Source organism: Carassius auratus, linkage group LG44F (assembly GCF_003368295.1).
Source record: "Carassius auratus strain Wakin linkage group LG44F, ASM336829v1, whole genome shotgun sequence".
In the NCBI taxonomy this organism is placed as follows: domain Eukaryota; kingdom Metazoa; phylum Chordata; class Actinopteri; order Cypriniformes; family Cyprinidae; genus Carassius; species Carassius auratus.
In genome coordinates this window covers 7,054,505-7,072,198 of record NC_039298.1, presented here as the reverse complement: position 1 = coordinate 7,072,198, position 17,694 = coordinate 7,054,505, and the positions used below count along the sequence as shown (strand labels likewise).

General features: G+C 41.1%; 1 protein-coding gene across 2 annotated transcripts in view; it reads right to left on the bottom strand.

Moving 5' to 3' along the window:
• Nucleotides 1–15,435: 15,435 nt before the first annotated feature.
• The window catches only part of LOC113068430 (F-box/LRR-repeat protein 19-like), a 19,133-nt gene continuing 16,874 nt past the window's right edge, over nucleotides 15,436–17,694 (bottom strand). For both annotated transcript variants that reach the window (XM_026241217.1, XM_026241216.1), the window contains exon 11: nucleotides 15,436–17,553. In XM_026241217.1, the coding sequence (XP_026097002.1) occupies nucleotides 17,396–17,553 (158 nt within the window). In that variant the 3' untranslated portion in view covers nucleotides 15,436–17,395. The remainder of the gene's footprint in view (nucleotides 17,554–17,694) is intronic.

The following is a 17,694-nucleotide window of genomic DNA, read 5'->3' as shown; positions in this document are numbered from 1 at the left end:
CTGGACACAGACTGGATCTGGTGGCTACGGTGACCTCCGAATAAGAGAGAAACAGACAAATATTAGTGTAGATGCCATTCTTCTAATGATGTAGCAAGTACATCGGGTGTTATGGGAAGTGTTTCCGGTTCCAGTTTACCTTATTAATGCAGCCTAAAAATCCTTTAACGAATTTGGATATTAAAAGCATATTAGTATGTTATGTATAAGCCAGGTTAAAGAGATGGGTCTTTAATCTAGATTTAAACTGCAAGAGTGTGTCTGCCTCCCGAACAATGTTAGGTAGGTTATTCCAGAGTTTAGGAGCCAAATAGGAAAAGGATCTGCAGCCCGCAGTTGATTTTGATATTCTAATTATCAAATTGCCTGAGTTTTGAGAATGTAGCGGACGTAGAGGATTGTAATGTAAAAGGAGCTCATTCAAATACTGAGGTGCTAAACCATTCAGGGCTTTATAAGTAATAAGCAATATTTTACAATTAATACGAAAGGGAGCCAGTGCAGCGTTGACAGGACCGGGCTAATATGGTCATTCTTCCTGGTTCTAGTAAGAACTCTTGCTGCTGCATTTTGGACTAGCTTTAGTTTGTTTACTAAGCATGCAGAACAACCTCCCAATAAAGCATTACAATAATCTAACCATAAATGCATGGATTAACATTCCTGCATTTGACATTGAGAGCATAAGCCGGAAAATGCCGTTTTACAAATGCTAGAAACATGGCTTTCTGAGGAAAGATTGCAATCAAATAGCATACCTAGGTTCCTAACTGATGACGACGAATTGACAGAGCAGCCATCAAGTCTTAAACAGTGTTCAAGGTTATTGCATGCAAAGTTTTTAGATCCTATAATTAACACCTCTGGGTTTTTTTTCAGAATTTAGCAGGAAGAAATTACTCGTCATCCAGTTTTTTATTTCGACTATGCATTCCATTAGTTTTTCAAACTGGTGTGTTTCACCGGGCTGCGAAGAAATATAGAGCTGAGTATCATCAGCATAACAGTGAAAGCTAACACCATGTTTCCTGATGATATCTCCCAAGGGTAACATATAAAGCGTGAAGAGTAGCGGCCCTAGAACTGAGCCTTGAGGTATTCCATACTACACTTGTGATCGATATGATACATCTTCATTCACTGCTACGAACTGATGGCAGTCATATAAGTATGATTTAAACCATGCTAATGCACTTCCATTAATGCCAACAAAGTGTTCAAGTCTATGCAAAAGAATGTTGTCATTAGACGATTTAATGTTGCTGTCATTCCTAAATGCCCTGCCATTGGATTACAATGCGCCGTATGTAAACGTATTTCCCCACGGCTCAGAGGTACTAACAATTGGGTTGTATCTTCCTTTGTTTGAGCGTTGTGGGTCACTCGATACAACCAGTCCTTAATAATGGCAAAATAAGGAGAGAGCACGCGGTCAGGGTGGATGACCTGCCCATAGATTGAACATCCCTGCTCGAATGCATGTTTGAGGGTCTTATCTTGTAAAAGTCATTGTGACTGGAAAGGTTTAGCCTCACCAAGCGCTCGCCCCCCCCCCCTTCCTGCCGTCTCTTCTTCCCAGAGGCATCCACTGTTAAACATTAATAACTGTTTAAAAGCTGGTCAATTTGTTCCCAAGACAAGCGAATGCCAGAGGCGCGGACTAACGGCAACCTCCACATAATGCTTTTGTCCGCTAAATTTGATGGCTATGCCCTTTACGGGGTATTTCACTATATCCCCATGCACACACCTCACTTTAACCATGTGGCCCGTATCCAATGCCCCAGATTGTATCAGGCTTTGATGGATGGAGGTCTGGTTACAACCAGTGTTCGAATTGTGTCAAAGCTCTTGAAGGGTCGTCCCCCACCCAAAAAAAAACAACAACAACCAAAAAAACGAATAATATATATTTGTATTTATTTATTTCATATAATAATATCATTTAATTTATTTTACTTGTGAATTTAATTTACTTTGTGTGTTTCAGAACATGTTTTTGCAGCTGAGCATTTACTATTTGTAAAGTTAAATAAAAATCTATATACTTTGAACAGTGCATGTATGCATTTTATTTAATAAAAAAAAATAGTTTATCTTGAATGTAGTTACATAACCCGGACCCACTTTATGTTAAGTGGCCTTAACTACTATGTACTTACATTTTAATTAATAATTTAGTACAATCTACTTATTGTGTACATACATGTTTTTACATTGTACTTATATTTTAAAAAAAACGACATGTAATTACATCTGTATTTAATTTCTGTAATTACATTTATAATTACACTATTGACCCATACTTTACACCTTAACCCACCCTTAAACTTACCCATACCTCCAACCCTCTCCCTAACCTTACCCCATCCCACCTCAATAGCAGCAAAAGTGTTTTACAATACAATATGAACACAATTGTACTTTACACAATTGTAATTGTACATTGTACTTATTTTTTTATGTAAGTACATAGTAGTTAAGGCCACCTAATATAAAGTGGGACCCATAACCCTTTCATATTTTCTAGCGGAAGTTGTCATTGTTGGGAAAACTTCTATAGTGGTGAATGATAGACTACATTAAATATATGTTTTGTCACAATAGTGTTTCTACAAGAGGGTAAAAAATTGAACAAATTTGATATGATTACGATGCTGATGACCATTCTTGGGTTAAATTCAGTATTTCCTTGCATTAATATGCCTCTTTGCATTGAATTTAAAACCCTTTTCTTCATTTAACCTTAAATACTACACTAATTGTATTAGGCTTTACATAATAACAGAAAATAGGATACAATTCATAACAAAAACGGTCGATCTGCATGTTTGTCTTCGGTGTAATAATCAATGCATGTGTGTCTCACGCACAATTTGTGAGGTAGCAACCCTGCTTTGTCGTCGTTGACACAGAAAAAGCCTTCACCTGATGAACATGTTCATCAGTAATAATGCCCTAAATTAAATTAACACTGTTTTTGAGCAGTTAGGCCCTGTGTCCACCAAAGCGTTTTTAGGCAGCTGAAAACACCAGGCGCTCTGCTGAAAACGCCCACCTGTGAACGCCTGAGAGCAATTTTTCTGTTGAGAGCTCTGATCTATATATGATATCTATATTATAGATCAGTGGTTGAGACGCATTGGTTGCTATGATACAGAATAACCGCTAAACTGTTACTTGTATCTGATTTGGTAAATCATTTTTTTCTGACTTAAATGCTCTGGATGCTCAGAAACCAGCAATATTAATTTATATTCCATTTTCTCGTTGTTGCGCCTGTTGACACGTCGATGTAACAAATAACAGTTGTGACAGTTGATTGGTGTGGAATTTGGCCCGCCCCTCCTGCACTCTGATTGGTCAGCTGACTAGAAAGTGACAGTGATGAGCACATCGTTTTATCCAAAGTTGAACATTCTTCAACGCGAGAGAAAACACCACTCCGAGAGAAAAAAGGCCAATGCTCAGCGCTCAGTGCGAATAAGACGCTCAGTGCTCGGCACCCTCATGGCGTTTTAAAAAACGCAGCGCTCCCATTGAGAACAACTGAAAAAATACGCTAGCTGCTGGGATACTACCCTTGAGCCCCTGAATCCACCAATGCCCAATAGGTACCCCCCTTAATACTCAAGGGTATTTGGTACAACCTGGCTTGATCGGGGGCAACCTGTGGATCGTCCGGAATCCGGACCAACGTCCCCACCTCCAAGACTGGGCACCGATCCACGAAATGACCTGGATCCCCGCAACGCCAGCAGGCTGGCCCAGGCCTCCCCACCGCCCTAGTGGCAGGAAGTGGGTCAGGGAATTGGCATGGTGAGGCAGTATGAGGTTAGTCGAGTCCCTCCTGGTGAGGCGACCCCATTCCCCTGGCAGGGCCTCGTGACCCGGCTACTGGCTCAGTCCCCATCCTCCAGTGAGGGGGGGCCCTCAGTGCTCCCGCGAATTGACTCCTAGGAGATGGAATAGGTTTCAGGGAAGGGAAGGAGAGAGAGACAGGGGAAGAGAGAGAGAGACAAAGATAGATGGAAGGGGTTAGCCGACCCCAGAGCACGCCAACAGCAGATCCTCCACCAGTTGGATGACCAGATCCAGTGACGCCATCCACCTTGTTGATGATGGTTTCGGCTTCGCTTCCTCCGGCCAACAGCCATTTGTAGCACGAGTCCCGGAGCTGCTGTGCCAAGACAAAGGGTCGGCCCGCTTCCTTCAATTCCAATGACCAGAAGCACTGATGGTGTTGTTTGGGGCTGAGGCCGACCCTTTGGAGAATTGCTCATTTTAAGTCTGCATACACCAGGAGATTTGGGACAGGCAGTTGTTGGGCAGCCTTCTGGGCTTCCCCCGACAGTAGCGGGATTACTCGCACCGGCCAGCTGTCTGATGGCCACCTGCCGTCCTCTCAAACAGGTCAAGAAACCCTTCTGGCCCCATCTTCGTGAGAGGCATGTGAGCGGCGGGGCTGGAACTGGCGGAAGCCGACCTTGTCCAAACCTCCCAGTCCAGCAAGCTCCGGTACAGCTCGTGGTCCTCCTGCTGGACTTGCATCATCGCTTGGAACCGATATTCATGGTCCAACTGCAAGTCCAGCAGGGCTTGATGGTGTTCCTGATGCAGGCCTGTGAGCGATGTGATGATCTCTGCAAATTGCAATCCCGATGGTCCTGACAGAGTTTGCATGGCGGTGTCGTTCTCCTTCCCTCATGGGTTTCGGCACCAGTGTAATAGTTTCAGGTTAAGTAGGGTGAGAAGGAAAGAGATCGGGGTTGGCGTTCTGAGGCTCTTGAGAATTTATTAGTCAACAACATAAAAATTGTGCCACACGTGCATAAACTTAATTAACTAAATTCACTGCTGTGCAATTCACAGTCCTTTTAGTCTTCCTGGCTTCACGGTCCCATGAGTCCTCAGCTCTCTCTATCCTCACCGGCTCTCAGCCTTACCTCGCCAATCACTGCAATGAGATACAGGTGTTAATCGTTTTTCACTTGACCCACTTACCACTGCTCGTCTCCTCACTCTCTCTCCCATCGCAGACCTTGATGAACTACGCCTCCCCTGGCACAATATTCTCTTGTTGTTTTTTGTTTTTGTTTTTTTCTCATTATCTAGCTAGTATATTATCATATACTGTTTATATATGGGGTGGTAGTCATTAAGGCACATTGCGAGGAGTGTTTTGGCACTGGCACAATGGATGTGGATTGGTGGTCTGCTAAGAGTTGATTTTAGTTGTCACCTTTGAAGCGAGTATAAAAGTCATTTAACTCGATAAGGAAGGAGGTTTCTGTGACTGTTAAAGTATAGTTGCTTGTCTTGTAGTCACTGATGACCTGGATGCCCTGCCCCTGACCTGGATGCCCTGCCAAAGTTGGAAAAGTGTTCCTCTACCTTTAGCTTGTAGCAGCACTTGGCCATCTTGATGCCCCTCCTCAGGTTAGCCCTGGATTTGCTGTAGGCCTGAGCGTCATCTGATCTGATGGCAGTGTTGCAGGCTTTCAGCAGGAATCATACCTTCTAGCTCATCCATGGCTTCTGATTAAGGTAAGTTGTGATCTCTTTTTCTGTTGTAACACTGTCAATGATGGTGTTGATGTAATCCAGTACAGAGGAGGTATAGATATCAATGTCTGTGGGAAAGACACAGGCAGCCTGAGAAGCAAACATACTTCCAGTCTGTGTACTGAAACCTGTCTTGAAGTAAAGAGTCTGCTCCCGTTGGCCACATTTTGATGGTCCTCACTGGTGGTTTCACACGGTTGATGAGGGTTGAATACTTAGGGGTGAGATACAAAGAAAGGCGATCAGACTGTCCGAGGTGGGGGTGGGGGGATCATCAATGTTTGTGTGAACATGATCCAAAATTTTGTCCCCTCTAGTGTGGCAGGAAATATGTTGATGGAATTTGGGGAGAACTGTATTTAAGTTGGAGTGATTAAAATCACCTGTGACAATAAAAGCAGCCTTAGGGTGAGCAGTCTGTTGTTTACTAATGGCCTCATGTAGTTCGTTCAAAGCAAGCTTGGCATTAGCATCCGGTGGAATATAGACTGGAGTTATAATAGTCGAAGTGAACTCCTGCAGCAGATAAAAAGGTCTACACTTAACCATGAGAACCTCTAGGTTAGCTGAGCAGTGTCTCCCAACAATTACAGAGTTCGTACACCAAGCTTTGTTTACATAAATACACTATCCTATGCCTCTGGTCTTGCTGGAGTCATCTGCTGTCCTATCTGCCCAGAGTGTATAGTGTACGGATAGCTTAATAGCATTATTTGGTACATTGCTGTGTAGCCATGTTTCTGTGAAAACAATGACATTGCAATCCAAAAGTCTCTTACTGTGGTTGATGCGAAGTCGTAACTCGACCACAACAATGACCACACATTAGCGAGTAAAATACTGGGTAAAGAGAGCCGGAGTGGTGTTAGCTTTAGCTTAGCTCTTAGCCCTCTGCAATGCCCCTGCCTTTATTTACTACCTCAACGCCGCCTGTGAGCACTTTCGCCCGGCCAGGTAGAGTGCATAGCCTCGGGTGTTCTGAAGATCTCAGGGATGAGCCAAGGACTGGTGATAAAACTGTAGGAAAAGTGCACACTGTTACATCCACCCCTTTAATCTAGGGGTAAATGGGAATGACTAACAATAATAATGGAGAGACTGAGGATTTCCAGCTCTGCAGGCCCAGATAACCACAACCAACCACACTAAACTAAAGAGGGGAAAATACAAAATTAGTTATACATTAAAAGAAATAAACAAAATGCATATAACTTCCCTCACTCCCTAACTAACCTTTAAACAGGAGAAGACATATGGGTATCCTCCATTCTACCTTACCCATAAGCTTAACTGATTATAAAGCAAATCATCAACTCAAGCATTGTAACAACCCCCAACAAAGAGCACAATAAGTGCTCGTGGGCCTGGAGAGTGGGACAACTTCAAACACTGTGATGTCTCTCTCCTTCCTCCATGCTCTCTCTGCTATTTTATACTAGAGACCAGCAAACAGGCACCAATCAGGACAACGCACTCAGGTAGATAAGTGCAGCTGATCATCAGTAGCCTATTAAGCAGAAACACATGTAGATAGAGAAAGGGAGAGAGAGCAAAAATACAAATGCCAACACTTTGTATCAATGATAGTCAATACGTCTGTAACGATGTTCTTTCGGGGGAAGAAGGAGGCGGGAACCGGCAGACAATCAAAATGACTTTAATAATTAAAATAAACACAAAACAAACAAAATCACAACACAAAATAAATCCAGGCTTGGTCCTCTCTCGTCCTTCACTGTCGTCGTCCCCATTTTATATCCTTCCAATCTCCTCTGTGGGACTCGAGACCAGTGAATGTCGCAGGTGCAGCTGATTTCCAATCACTCCACCAGCCTCGCTCAGTTCCCACAGCTCTCGGCCCCGCCCCACTCATCACTCGTTAAGGCAAAGCTTTTCAGTACGAACAGGCCCGACATGAGCTGGAAAAATACTGCAAAATTGCAAAAACTGGAGAGACACTAAGACCCGCAATATTTACGCACCACCATCTTGGTCATCTAATATTATGCAACATTTGACATAAGACAAACAAGCTAGACGCATCCAAAGCCGTATCTAGAGCCCTAACATTCTTACTGTCCTCAATTAAAGTTTGGATGCGTGTCTCTAATTCTGAAATCTTCTCTGTCAGCCTAACTATTTCCCTGCATTTATCACATGTGAATCCCTCATCAGCAACAGAGATAGATAAACTGTACATGTGGCTAGACGTGCAAATAACAATAGCAGGAGAAGCCATTACTCACCGTGCTTGATGAAATATTTTTACTGCGGTTGTTGGATGAACGTTTGAAAAACTGGAGCGAGAGAGAGGAGAGGAAAAAAGAAAACAGTGATAGGTTCGAATGAAAACGCTAATGACAAGCTAAAGAGTGCTAACGCTTTGCAGGTGTACTGCACTCACGGATATAAGATAAAACTGAACCATCAAAATTAATCTGATAAGATTGATAGACAATATCATAAATATGGTGTGAATTAAGTTATATTTTATCACTTTAAAAAAACAGAGAGTGATAGTAAGATAAAGATTCTAGAGAAAAAAATAAAAATAAAAACAGCTAAATGGAGCTAGGATTAGCTACAGAAGGCCAACAGGAAGTAGAGAAAACACTGTCCAACAGCGACACCCACAGTCAGGGAGTGGAATTCCCTGTCCTTGTCCTTTCATGTCTTCCTTTTTGGATTTGTCTGTGGATGAGCAACTTTTTCAGTTCAATACCCTCTAGAATAATTTTCTGGACTCAGTTGCCCCTTTTAAAACTAAAAAATATTTAAACTTCAGTTTAAACCATGGCTCAATAATTCTACTAGAAGGAGATGGAGAGATGATGAGCCAGGGAGATGGGGAAGTTCTGGAGGGCCAAAGCGGAGCTAATGGAGGGAGGAGCATAATGGAGTCGGTGGGACGGATTGGCACGGTGCAGTCGGTGGAGTGGAGTCCTGAGGTGATGACCAAGTTGACTGACCAAGGCGGAGCCATAGGGACGAGGGAGCCCAGCAGGGCTGGTGGACTGACAGGTCACGGCAGAGAGGAGGGAGCCAGGAGACTGACAGTCTCGTGGGGAACCCACATCAGAGATGGTGGGGCTGAGGGTGAGCCGAGGCGCTGACAGGGGACAGTGGAGGTGGTGGTGAGAAATGATGAAGAGGTGGTAGGGGAGGGAGGCTGGGTGGAAATTTTGAGCAGTCCAGGGATTCAGAGATGGTGTTTGATGTGCCAGAGATAGGGGAACGATCCCCATGGTCAAGGCAGGACAGACAGATTGCTCAGGGTAGATATACAGTTCGGGCAGACAAACAGTTCGGGCATGACCTCCATTGTCGTGATGGAGCAGACATACTGCTCAGGTATGTTAAATATATCTAATAATAATTTATTGCTTGTCTTTGTTGACTAATACATAACATAAAGAGCTTTAAAAAATTGCATATTAAATAGCAATTTTGCAAAAAGAAAAAAGAAAAAAGAAAAAAAGAAGAAAGTTCAACAATCGATTACAAACCGATTCCAAAAAAGTTGGGACACTATACAAATTGTAAGTAAAAAAGGAATGGAATAATTTACAAATTTCATAAACTTTTTTTTTATTCACAATAGAATATAGATAACGTAATAGATAATGGTGAAAGTGAGACATTTTCAAATTTCATGACAAATATTGGCTCATTTTGGATTTCATGGGAGCTACACATTCCTAAAAAGTTGGGAAAGGTAGCAATAAGAGGCCAGAAAAGTTAAATGTACATATTAGGAACAGCTGGAGGACCAATTTGCTATTTATTAGGTCAATTGGCAACATGATTGGGAATAAAAAGAGCCTCTCAGAGTGACAGTGTCTCTCAGAAGTCAAGATGGGCAGAGGATCACCAATTCCCCCAATGCTGCGGTGAAAACTAGTGGAGCAGTATCAGAAAGGAGTTGCTTCGAGAAGAGGTTAAAGTTATTGTCATCTACAGTGCATAATATCGTCCAAAAATTCTGAGAATCTGGAACAATCTCTGTGTTTAAGGGTCAAGGGTCAAACCCATACTGGATGCCCATAATCTTCAGCCCTTAGACAGCACTGCATCACATACAGGAATGATACTGTAATGGAAATCACAGCATGGGCTCAGGAATACTTCATGTTGTATGAGTGTTGCATGAGTGTGTGTGGCATGGGCAGCTTACTCATCTGGAAAGGCACCATCAATGCTGAAAGGTGTATCCAAGTTCTAGAACAACATATGCTCCCATCCAGACGTTGTCTCTTTCAGGGAAGACCTTGCATTTTCCAACATGACAATGACAGACCACATACTGCATCAATTACAACATCATGGCTGTGTAGAAGAAGGATCCGGGTCTGAAATGACCAGCCTGCAGTCCAGATCTTTCACCCATAGAAAACATTTGGAGCATCATAAAGAGAAAGATGTGACAAAGAAGACCTAAGACAGTTGAGCAACTAGAAGCCTGGCCAAGAGGCAACAACATTTACACATTTATAAACATACAAAGTAACATTAAAATAACACAGGTTATGAAAAACAATTGCACATTATTGAGGCAGTCTCCATTGCTTTCAGCTTAGTTTTAAAAGTGTTTAAGGACAAGAGCTCAGTCAGTTTCCAGTCCTTCTGCAGCATATTCCAAGCAAAAGGAGCCGAGTGGACAAAGGCTTTCTTCCCCAACTCAGTGCGGGCAAATGGAACAGAGAGCAACAGCTGATCATTTGCAGGGATTAAGTCAACACTTCTCTGTGTGATTAAAGTACAAATGTATGGAGGCAGTAATCCAAGAATAGCTTTGAAAATAAAAGTGTACCAATGTCCCTGCCTCCTAGTGGCCAAAGAGGTCCATCCCACTCGTGAATACAATTCACAGTGATGCGTCATGGCTCTACAGTTAGTAATGAACCTCAAAGAAGCATGATAAACCATGTCCACCATTTGAAGACATGAAGAAGAAGGATTCATATAAAAAAGATCACCATAATCTAGCACAGATAAAAAAGTTGCAGTGACAAGGCGCTTTTTTACTTCAAAAGAAAAACACAATTTATTACGGAAGAAAAACCCCAGTTTAAGTTTTAATTTCTTTACAAGTTGTTCTATGTGTGGTTTAAGATTGAGGGAGTTATCAATCAAGACACCAAGGTATTTATATTCATGAACCACCTCTATGATATTCCCTTCAAGAGTAGACAGTACTGGAACAGTCTGAAACAACATTAGCTTAGTTTTGTCAGCATTAAGTACTAGTTTTAACTGAAGAAGTGAATGCTGGACAGCAACAAAAGCTTTCTGCAGGGTTTCAATGGCCTGAGCAAGGGATGATCCATAGCAGTAAATGACTGTATCATCAGCATAAAAATGCATATTAGCATCAGAAACATTTTGACCCAAATCATTGATATTCAAGATAAATAGGAGGGGCCCCAAAACTGAGCCCTGTGGCACCCCCTTATGGACAACAATAAAATCAGAACAGAGTCCCTCATATTTAATGCAATGAGTCCTGTTATTCAGATAATTTGAGAACCATGCAACTGCATGCTCTGACAATCCTGAGCAAATTAATCTGTTCTTTATAACAGCGTGGTCGACAGTGTCAAAAGCTTTTGAAAGATCTAAAAAAGTGAAGCACAGAACTGTTTCTCATCAAATGCCACAATAATATCATTTATCACCTTCATAGTAGCGGTGATAGTACTGTGATTTTTTCTGAAGCCTGATTGAAATTTAGACAGGATGTCATTTGAATACAGGAACGCTTTCAGCTGATCACAAACAAGAGATTCCAGAATTTTCGATAAAACACATAAATTTGATATTGGCCTATAATTAGACAGAACTGCTGGATCACCTCCTTTTAATAAAGGTAGAACAAAAGCTGATTTCCAAACTGATGGAATTTCTTTGGTTTTGATTGAAAGATTAAAAAGAATTGAAAGTGGCACTGCTATAAAATTTGGTCTGGTGATGCAATGTTTTTAGAGCACTTCAAGGACAGTAAAAGTTGCAAATTTAAAAGGGTCTCCAGGAAAACATTGGGGATTCTGTGCAAGGATTCATCAAGGAAGTTCCTGCAGTATCAAACAAGGAACCAGATGATATGAAGTGTTCATTAAAACAATTCAAGACTTCACTTCTATCATAAACTGGGACTGAATCTTTGTATTCTGAATATTGAAATTTGAAACTTCCACATCATTGCATTCTGTTTTTATTCACAATTATGCTGTTGCTAGGCAACCATGACCTGCTCTCCATGAAGACGCAGAAGTTTCAGCAAAGGATAAATGGACTTCCAGCACTAAACAACACTTGCAGTAGCTCTGCTAATAGATTCATTTAAAAAATGGCTATCCTTGTACTGCTATGATCAGCTGTTTCTCCATCTTGCCTTAGCTTTCAGTATTGTTCCGGGAAAGGATGTGCTTGACCAGCAGTGGACTTGATGCTTTCTGAAAAGTTTAGATGTTTCTAATTAAATTTTCTACTTCTTACATTGTGTTTTATCCACGTCTACACCCAGATAGCCTTAAACTAACCCTTTACAATGATGAAATACTAATTAATGTTGTACAGTAGGCTACAGGGGTTGCAAGACTACTGATTTCTACTAGTTTGAGTTACTCGGCTACTCGTGGTTCATGCTATTGTAAATGAAAACACATTAAATCATTATTATTATTTTTTTTACAATAAATGCTTATAAATTTATAGCCTTATGCAACAATTTAAATTGTCATGTAACAGCCAGTAATTGTATCTGTAACAAATAAAACGTTGTATCTGCATACAGATACAATGTTGTACAGTTACTTGATAAGACCGTTATGACTTTTTATCTTTTTTTCATAGTTATCACTGAACAAGTATGTTGTGTTAAACTAAAATAATTATTAATTTCTAAAATAATATTTATCATGCAAGCAGAGAGATGTCATGACAAACGTTTAGTGATCATCTGAACACGACTGAATCAATTCAATGCACACATTCTCATTACGCAGAAATGTTAATGAACTTCACTAAACAGATGTGTTTGTTCCGCACAAACCAGCAATAGATAAAGATGCAAACATGTAGGACAAGTAGAAAATGTATCCGTATCTAAGCTGATTATTAGCCTACTCTTGAGAGAGAACTGGTTTGGTTTTTGAGAGATTTAGGCGTGCAAACAGGGCTGTTTGGTGAGTGCGCTGTGCTTATTCCATTCATTCGTTTCATATCGTAGCCTAATGTTTAAATCATTGCGTTTTCAATATATATAAATAATAGAACATTTATGATGTATAATTATTGCTGAATTTACTCTTGCAAAGCTCTGATTTCTGAGAGATGCACGGAGAGGCGACAACAATGCAGTGTTTGATTTGGGGTCTCTTCTTTCATAAAGTTTACATTCATTTCACACTCTATTGCGTTACTTTAGAGATCTGTGTGTAAAATTGCGCTCATCCCCTGGCTCAGCTGTTATCTAGCACACACAGGACTGTGTCAGCTTCAGCCAAGTATTCAGGCAGAATTATTCCTTGTTCGTTATTCGTTTTTGATGCCCTTATCCGAGCCATTCTGAATAAGGTATTTAGCTTCAGGCACAACCCTAATTATTACATTACCTATTTTATTTTTACACAGAACACAGATAAGGCCATAGAAACTACTAACAGCTCCACGCAATATTGTAATCCTAAAATTCACGTCATACTTACAAACTCTGTGTATGCATTATGGTTAATGTATGCTGGAGTAGTTGATTGTTTCCGACAGCGCTCGACAAGCCCTCGTACAGTATGACAAACATTTTGCTGTATTTATGTGCGCATGCCCAGTAGAGCCAAACATATCCCTTCTAGCCTTAAAGGGATAGTTCACTTTGAAATTACATTTTGGTATGTTTTAGCTCACCTTAATGGCATTCAAGATGTAGGTGTCTTTGTTTCCGCTGTAGTTTCAATTTTGATATTTTTAGGTCAAACCGTTCTTGTCTGTGATGCATATAATGGAGGTCTATGGGCAGGGGTGCACATAAGTTGTCCGCAGGTCCGCATGTGCGACCAAAATAAAAAATGCATTATATAAATATGTTCTGACATGGTTGATATAATTATATAAGTTTTATTTTCAACTTGAAAGCATAAATCTAGGCTATGCCATGCCGTTTTCAAACCAAAATGCAAAATTGTGACATTCATCCACTGACGCTCTTTAATCAGCAGCGCTAAATCCTGAAGCGCTTAGACTTACTTGCCGGCAACCCGCCAAAATAAAAGCCTGCTGGTTTTAAGTTTGAATATGATGAAAACGCTTATTTATTTATTTATTTTTAGACACTTTTATCCAAAGCGACTTAAACTTGGGGAATACATATGCAATGGAAAAATTCAACTGCAAAAACTCGGACATAAGACAAAAACAAAGGAACTGCAAGATGAAGAAAAATAATAACAGAACATTAACTGGAGAGTGAGAATCATTTTACTATGCTGCAGTGTAGCAAGAGATTTGTCTCTTTTTGCTTTCCTTACATCCAGGTGTGTTTGGTGTATTTGCATGCGGCACAATTTAGGCTACTTTGGGGCAATGTTTGATAAACTATTTGGTTGGGTTTATTACACAGACCTTGCAACCCGAGGGGAAACAGGAATTCCAGAGGGGAACAGAATCGACTGCTATGAAATATGAAAAGCTATTTTCCGGACTGAAGACTGAGGGTGTTTATTTGCAGATGTGCATGTTCAATAGAGCTAATGTTATATTTTTGGCCAACCAGTGTGTGAAATATAGTGTGACAGCCTAGATTTCAGTAACTATATCACAAGAACAAGCTTTGACTCATTTATTTGCTCTGTGATTAAAGGGCTGTTTAAAGTCTTTTAGTCATGAAGATGTCTACAGCTAAGTCATGAAATCACAGAAAAGGCGATTAAAGCTGCAAACTGTGTGTGTATAAGCAGCAAACCACGTATCTCAAATGCATGTTCAAATAAAATATAGCCTATCCTGCAATTCAAGGTCACAATATCAGACGTAAGTTGATTTGTATTTTTTTATTAGTAATTTAATTTTATAGTACAGTGCACTTATACTATAAAATATGCAAAAAATTAAACCATTTAAATGCATAAAAACAAATTCTACTGTTATGTTGATTTCTGGCCTCTTTCACATTTTTTAATCATTGCACGCCTCATCCATGATTAATGTTGGAGAACAAGCATTCACGAGTTTTGAGAAGCTGAATGAGCAATAAAGTTAAAGTGAGCCCCTTTTTTAAAATACCTGGAGGTGAGGAATAATAAAAAAATTGTCATATTCACCCAGTGTTACTTGATCTAAGTCATAAATTGCAATCTCAATTCAGTTAAGTAGAAATTAATTGTACTCAGTTGTGTTTTAGGCACTAAAATAGCCCATTATGCCTACATTATAGTCAAACACATTTTTTATATAAAATAATGAAGATATCTGTGCCACTCCAGACTGGTTGCTGGCCCTTCCCTGGCCACCCCTAGAAAAACATCCTGGCTTCGCCACTGTTACGAGACACACTAGAAACCAGTGTTAAGGCCAGTTGGAGCTAAACTTTTCAGGACATTGCCATCCAGGATCTAGTTTGGAGACCCCGTCCTACAGGGTTGTTACTTTGCACATGCTTTTAGATCATCATTACCAATAATAACGTACAATTATTTTTCTTAGAATAGGAGATATGCTGTCTCTCACATCACATACATTATCAGTAGTTAAGTATGTGGTCTTGAACAGGATCCTTCTTTCTCTCATTTGGACTCGGTCTTGACTAGTCCTGGTCTTGACTACTGCTCTACCTTTACTGGTGTGTATTACTTGTTCATATTCAAACTCTACACATGATTGGCATTAGGGAGCTTTTATTCAGATGGTATAAATTAAGTTCAACATGGTGTGCCCAATTTACTCACTGCTTCTGCAACAGTAGTTTTCTCTCCAGAATGCAAGTGAAATCCTCACATTGTTGAGCCCTGAAAATGACATTTAAATGGTTTGTTTCTTTCGGTTGGCAGGACACTCAAGTATTTCAGTAGTGTTTGAAGCACATTGAAGAAAGAAAATCAAAGTACATAAAAACAACCCCCATTGTCTTTATTTAATAAGACATTTTACAGTAGTCACTCTTACAGTACAGTAGCTGCCTTGTTTTTCTTTTTCCCTATTGTTTCACATATTCTATCACATGGATCAATGCAAAGGAAGAAATATATATATTTATATATGAACACCCAAAACAGGAAATTTTGGCAAGATATTACAATAACATGGTTTCAGCCCTGTGCATTCAACAGGGTGAATGTTTGGTTCATACATGGCAATTCAGTTTGGTGGGCTATGAACCTGCAAAAAACATGGTCGGATGGAAGATGAACCGTATTGACGTCAAGTTCTCCAACTTGATTTCTTCATGCCAAATCCAGAAAAACTGCCAACTGATGATCACCAACTCTGTTCGATATGTAACTATAAACCGCACACAGGTATATCCCAATGTGCAAGAATGTCTTTAAAATGCAAACTGCACTGAACAACAACAACAGAAAACGTAGCATCTACATTGTCATGGTCATTTTTAGGGGACGCCGTTTGTGTACTGCCATCAAACACTTTAAACTGCCAAGTATTGGACCCAATACTGAATAAAAGTGTGCAAGGAATACAGTCAGTGAAAGGTGTCGACATGCATCGTATTCTGGGAGGAAGCAGCTGAAAGATTGTTTTGGAGGTTCCCTGGTAAGGGCTCGTTCATTAGTTCAACAGAGAAGATGCAACTGATGATGGTGACATCAGTCCAGAACATGTGAGGGGCTTCCCACGAGACCCTTCCTGCTCCGAGAACCAGAAGGGCAGGTGAGAAGCGGCTCAGATGGAAGAATGCGTGTGCAGAGTATGTGTGGGTAGTCTTTTGAGTGAGAACACCGAATATGGATTTAAAGACCACCTCTTTCATTCTCTAATACCTTTTCAATTAATTGGCCACAAAGCATTTTTCTAACCGAGAGACTTTTCTCCATATCTGAGCTCGGACCATGCTGGGTTTAAAGGTGAGCAGCTTTAACGATCTGACCGAACGACAGCAAACCAATCCAAGTGATATGTGACTAGCGTTAGCGTAGCTCTGTGAAACCTTCCCAGCCCTGCAGGAATCTACAGCCAGACTCAGAGCAGCTTCTCAAGCCTAGCGTGAAGCGTAGCAATGAAGAGGGCAAGGACAGAGGACGGTGAAGAGAAGGGCATCACCCAACCCTAAACACTGTTCACACCTCCGAAAACTGATCCTCCACGGTCAGCGAGTCTCAAGGAGCACGCAAAACACGTCTGGGACACCTCACCCCAAAATCAAAGTCAAGCCTGATTTTAGGACCAGAAAGATTTTCAAGCACTTTTCCTCCGAAGTCCGAACCTCGTGACAGTCAGAGAGGACTCAAATCTAATGTGAAATGTTGGAGATTGATAGGGACCTGGGGTTAAATGTGCTGACGGGGAATGACATCATACAGTCATAATGCAGAACAACTCTCAATGGTCCCAAACTCTCCTGACTGACATGACTGTGTTTGAGATAGAGTCAGTGTTCCCAGCAGGCACAGAGCTGAGCTGGGGTCAGGGGTCATTTACAGTCAACTACTAATCTGTACACACACTCATTACTGGTAGGGAATATCTATGTGGAATTGATGTCTCCATTCACAAACGGTTGATCCAGAAATAAAAAGAGAACAAAAAAACAGCAAAGAGTCTCTGATGTACAATGTTCTTTCCTCTGACTCTGTGTTGTGGTAGTGTTGATGGTGGCAGGGGTCTAGCTGTTCTTGAGCAGGAGTCTGTCTGGGGCCGAGGGGAAGCAGTGCAGCTGACAGACGTCTGGAGCGAGGAGACTGCAGGAGCGCAGGTCCACCGTCTGCAGCGAAGTACAGCGACGCAACAGAGGAAGACACTGCTCCGTCACCTTCACACAGCCTGAAACACACACACAGGTCATCTGAGAAACACACACACAGCCTGAAACACACACACAGGTCACACACACACACAAAGAGCACATGTGACGTGACGCTCAGACACGAGGTGTGTCCTGACTCCTCATCCTCCCAGTCAAAT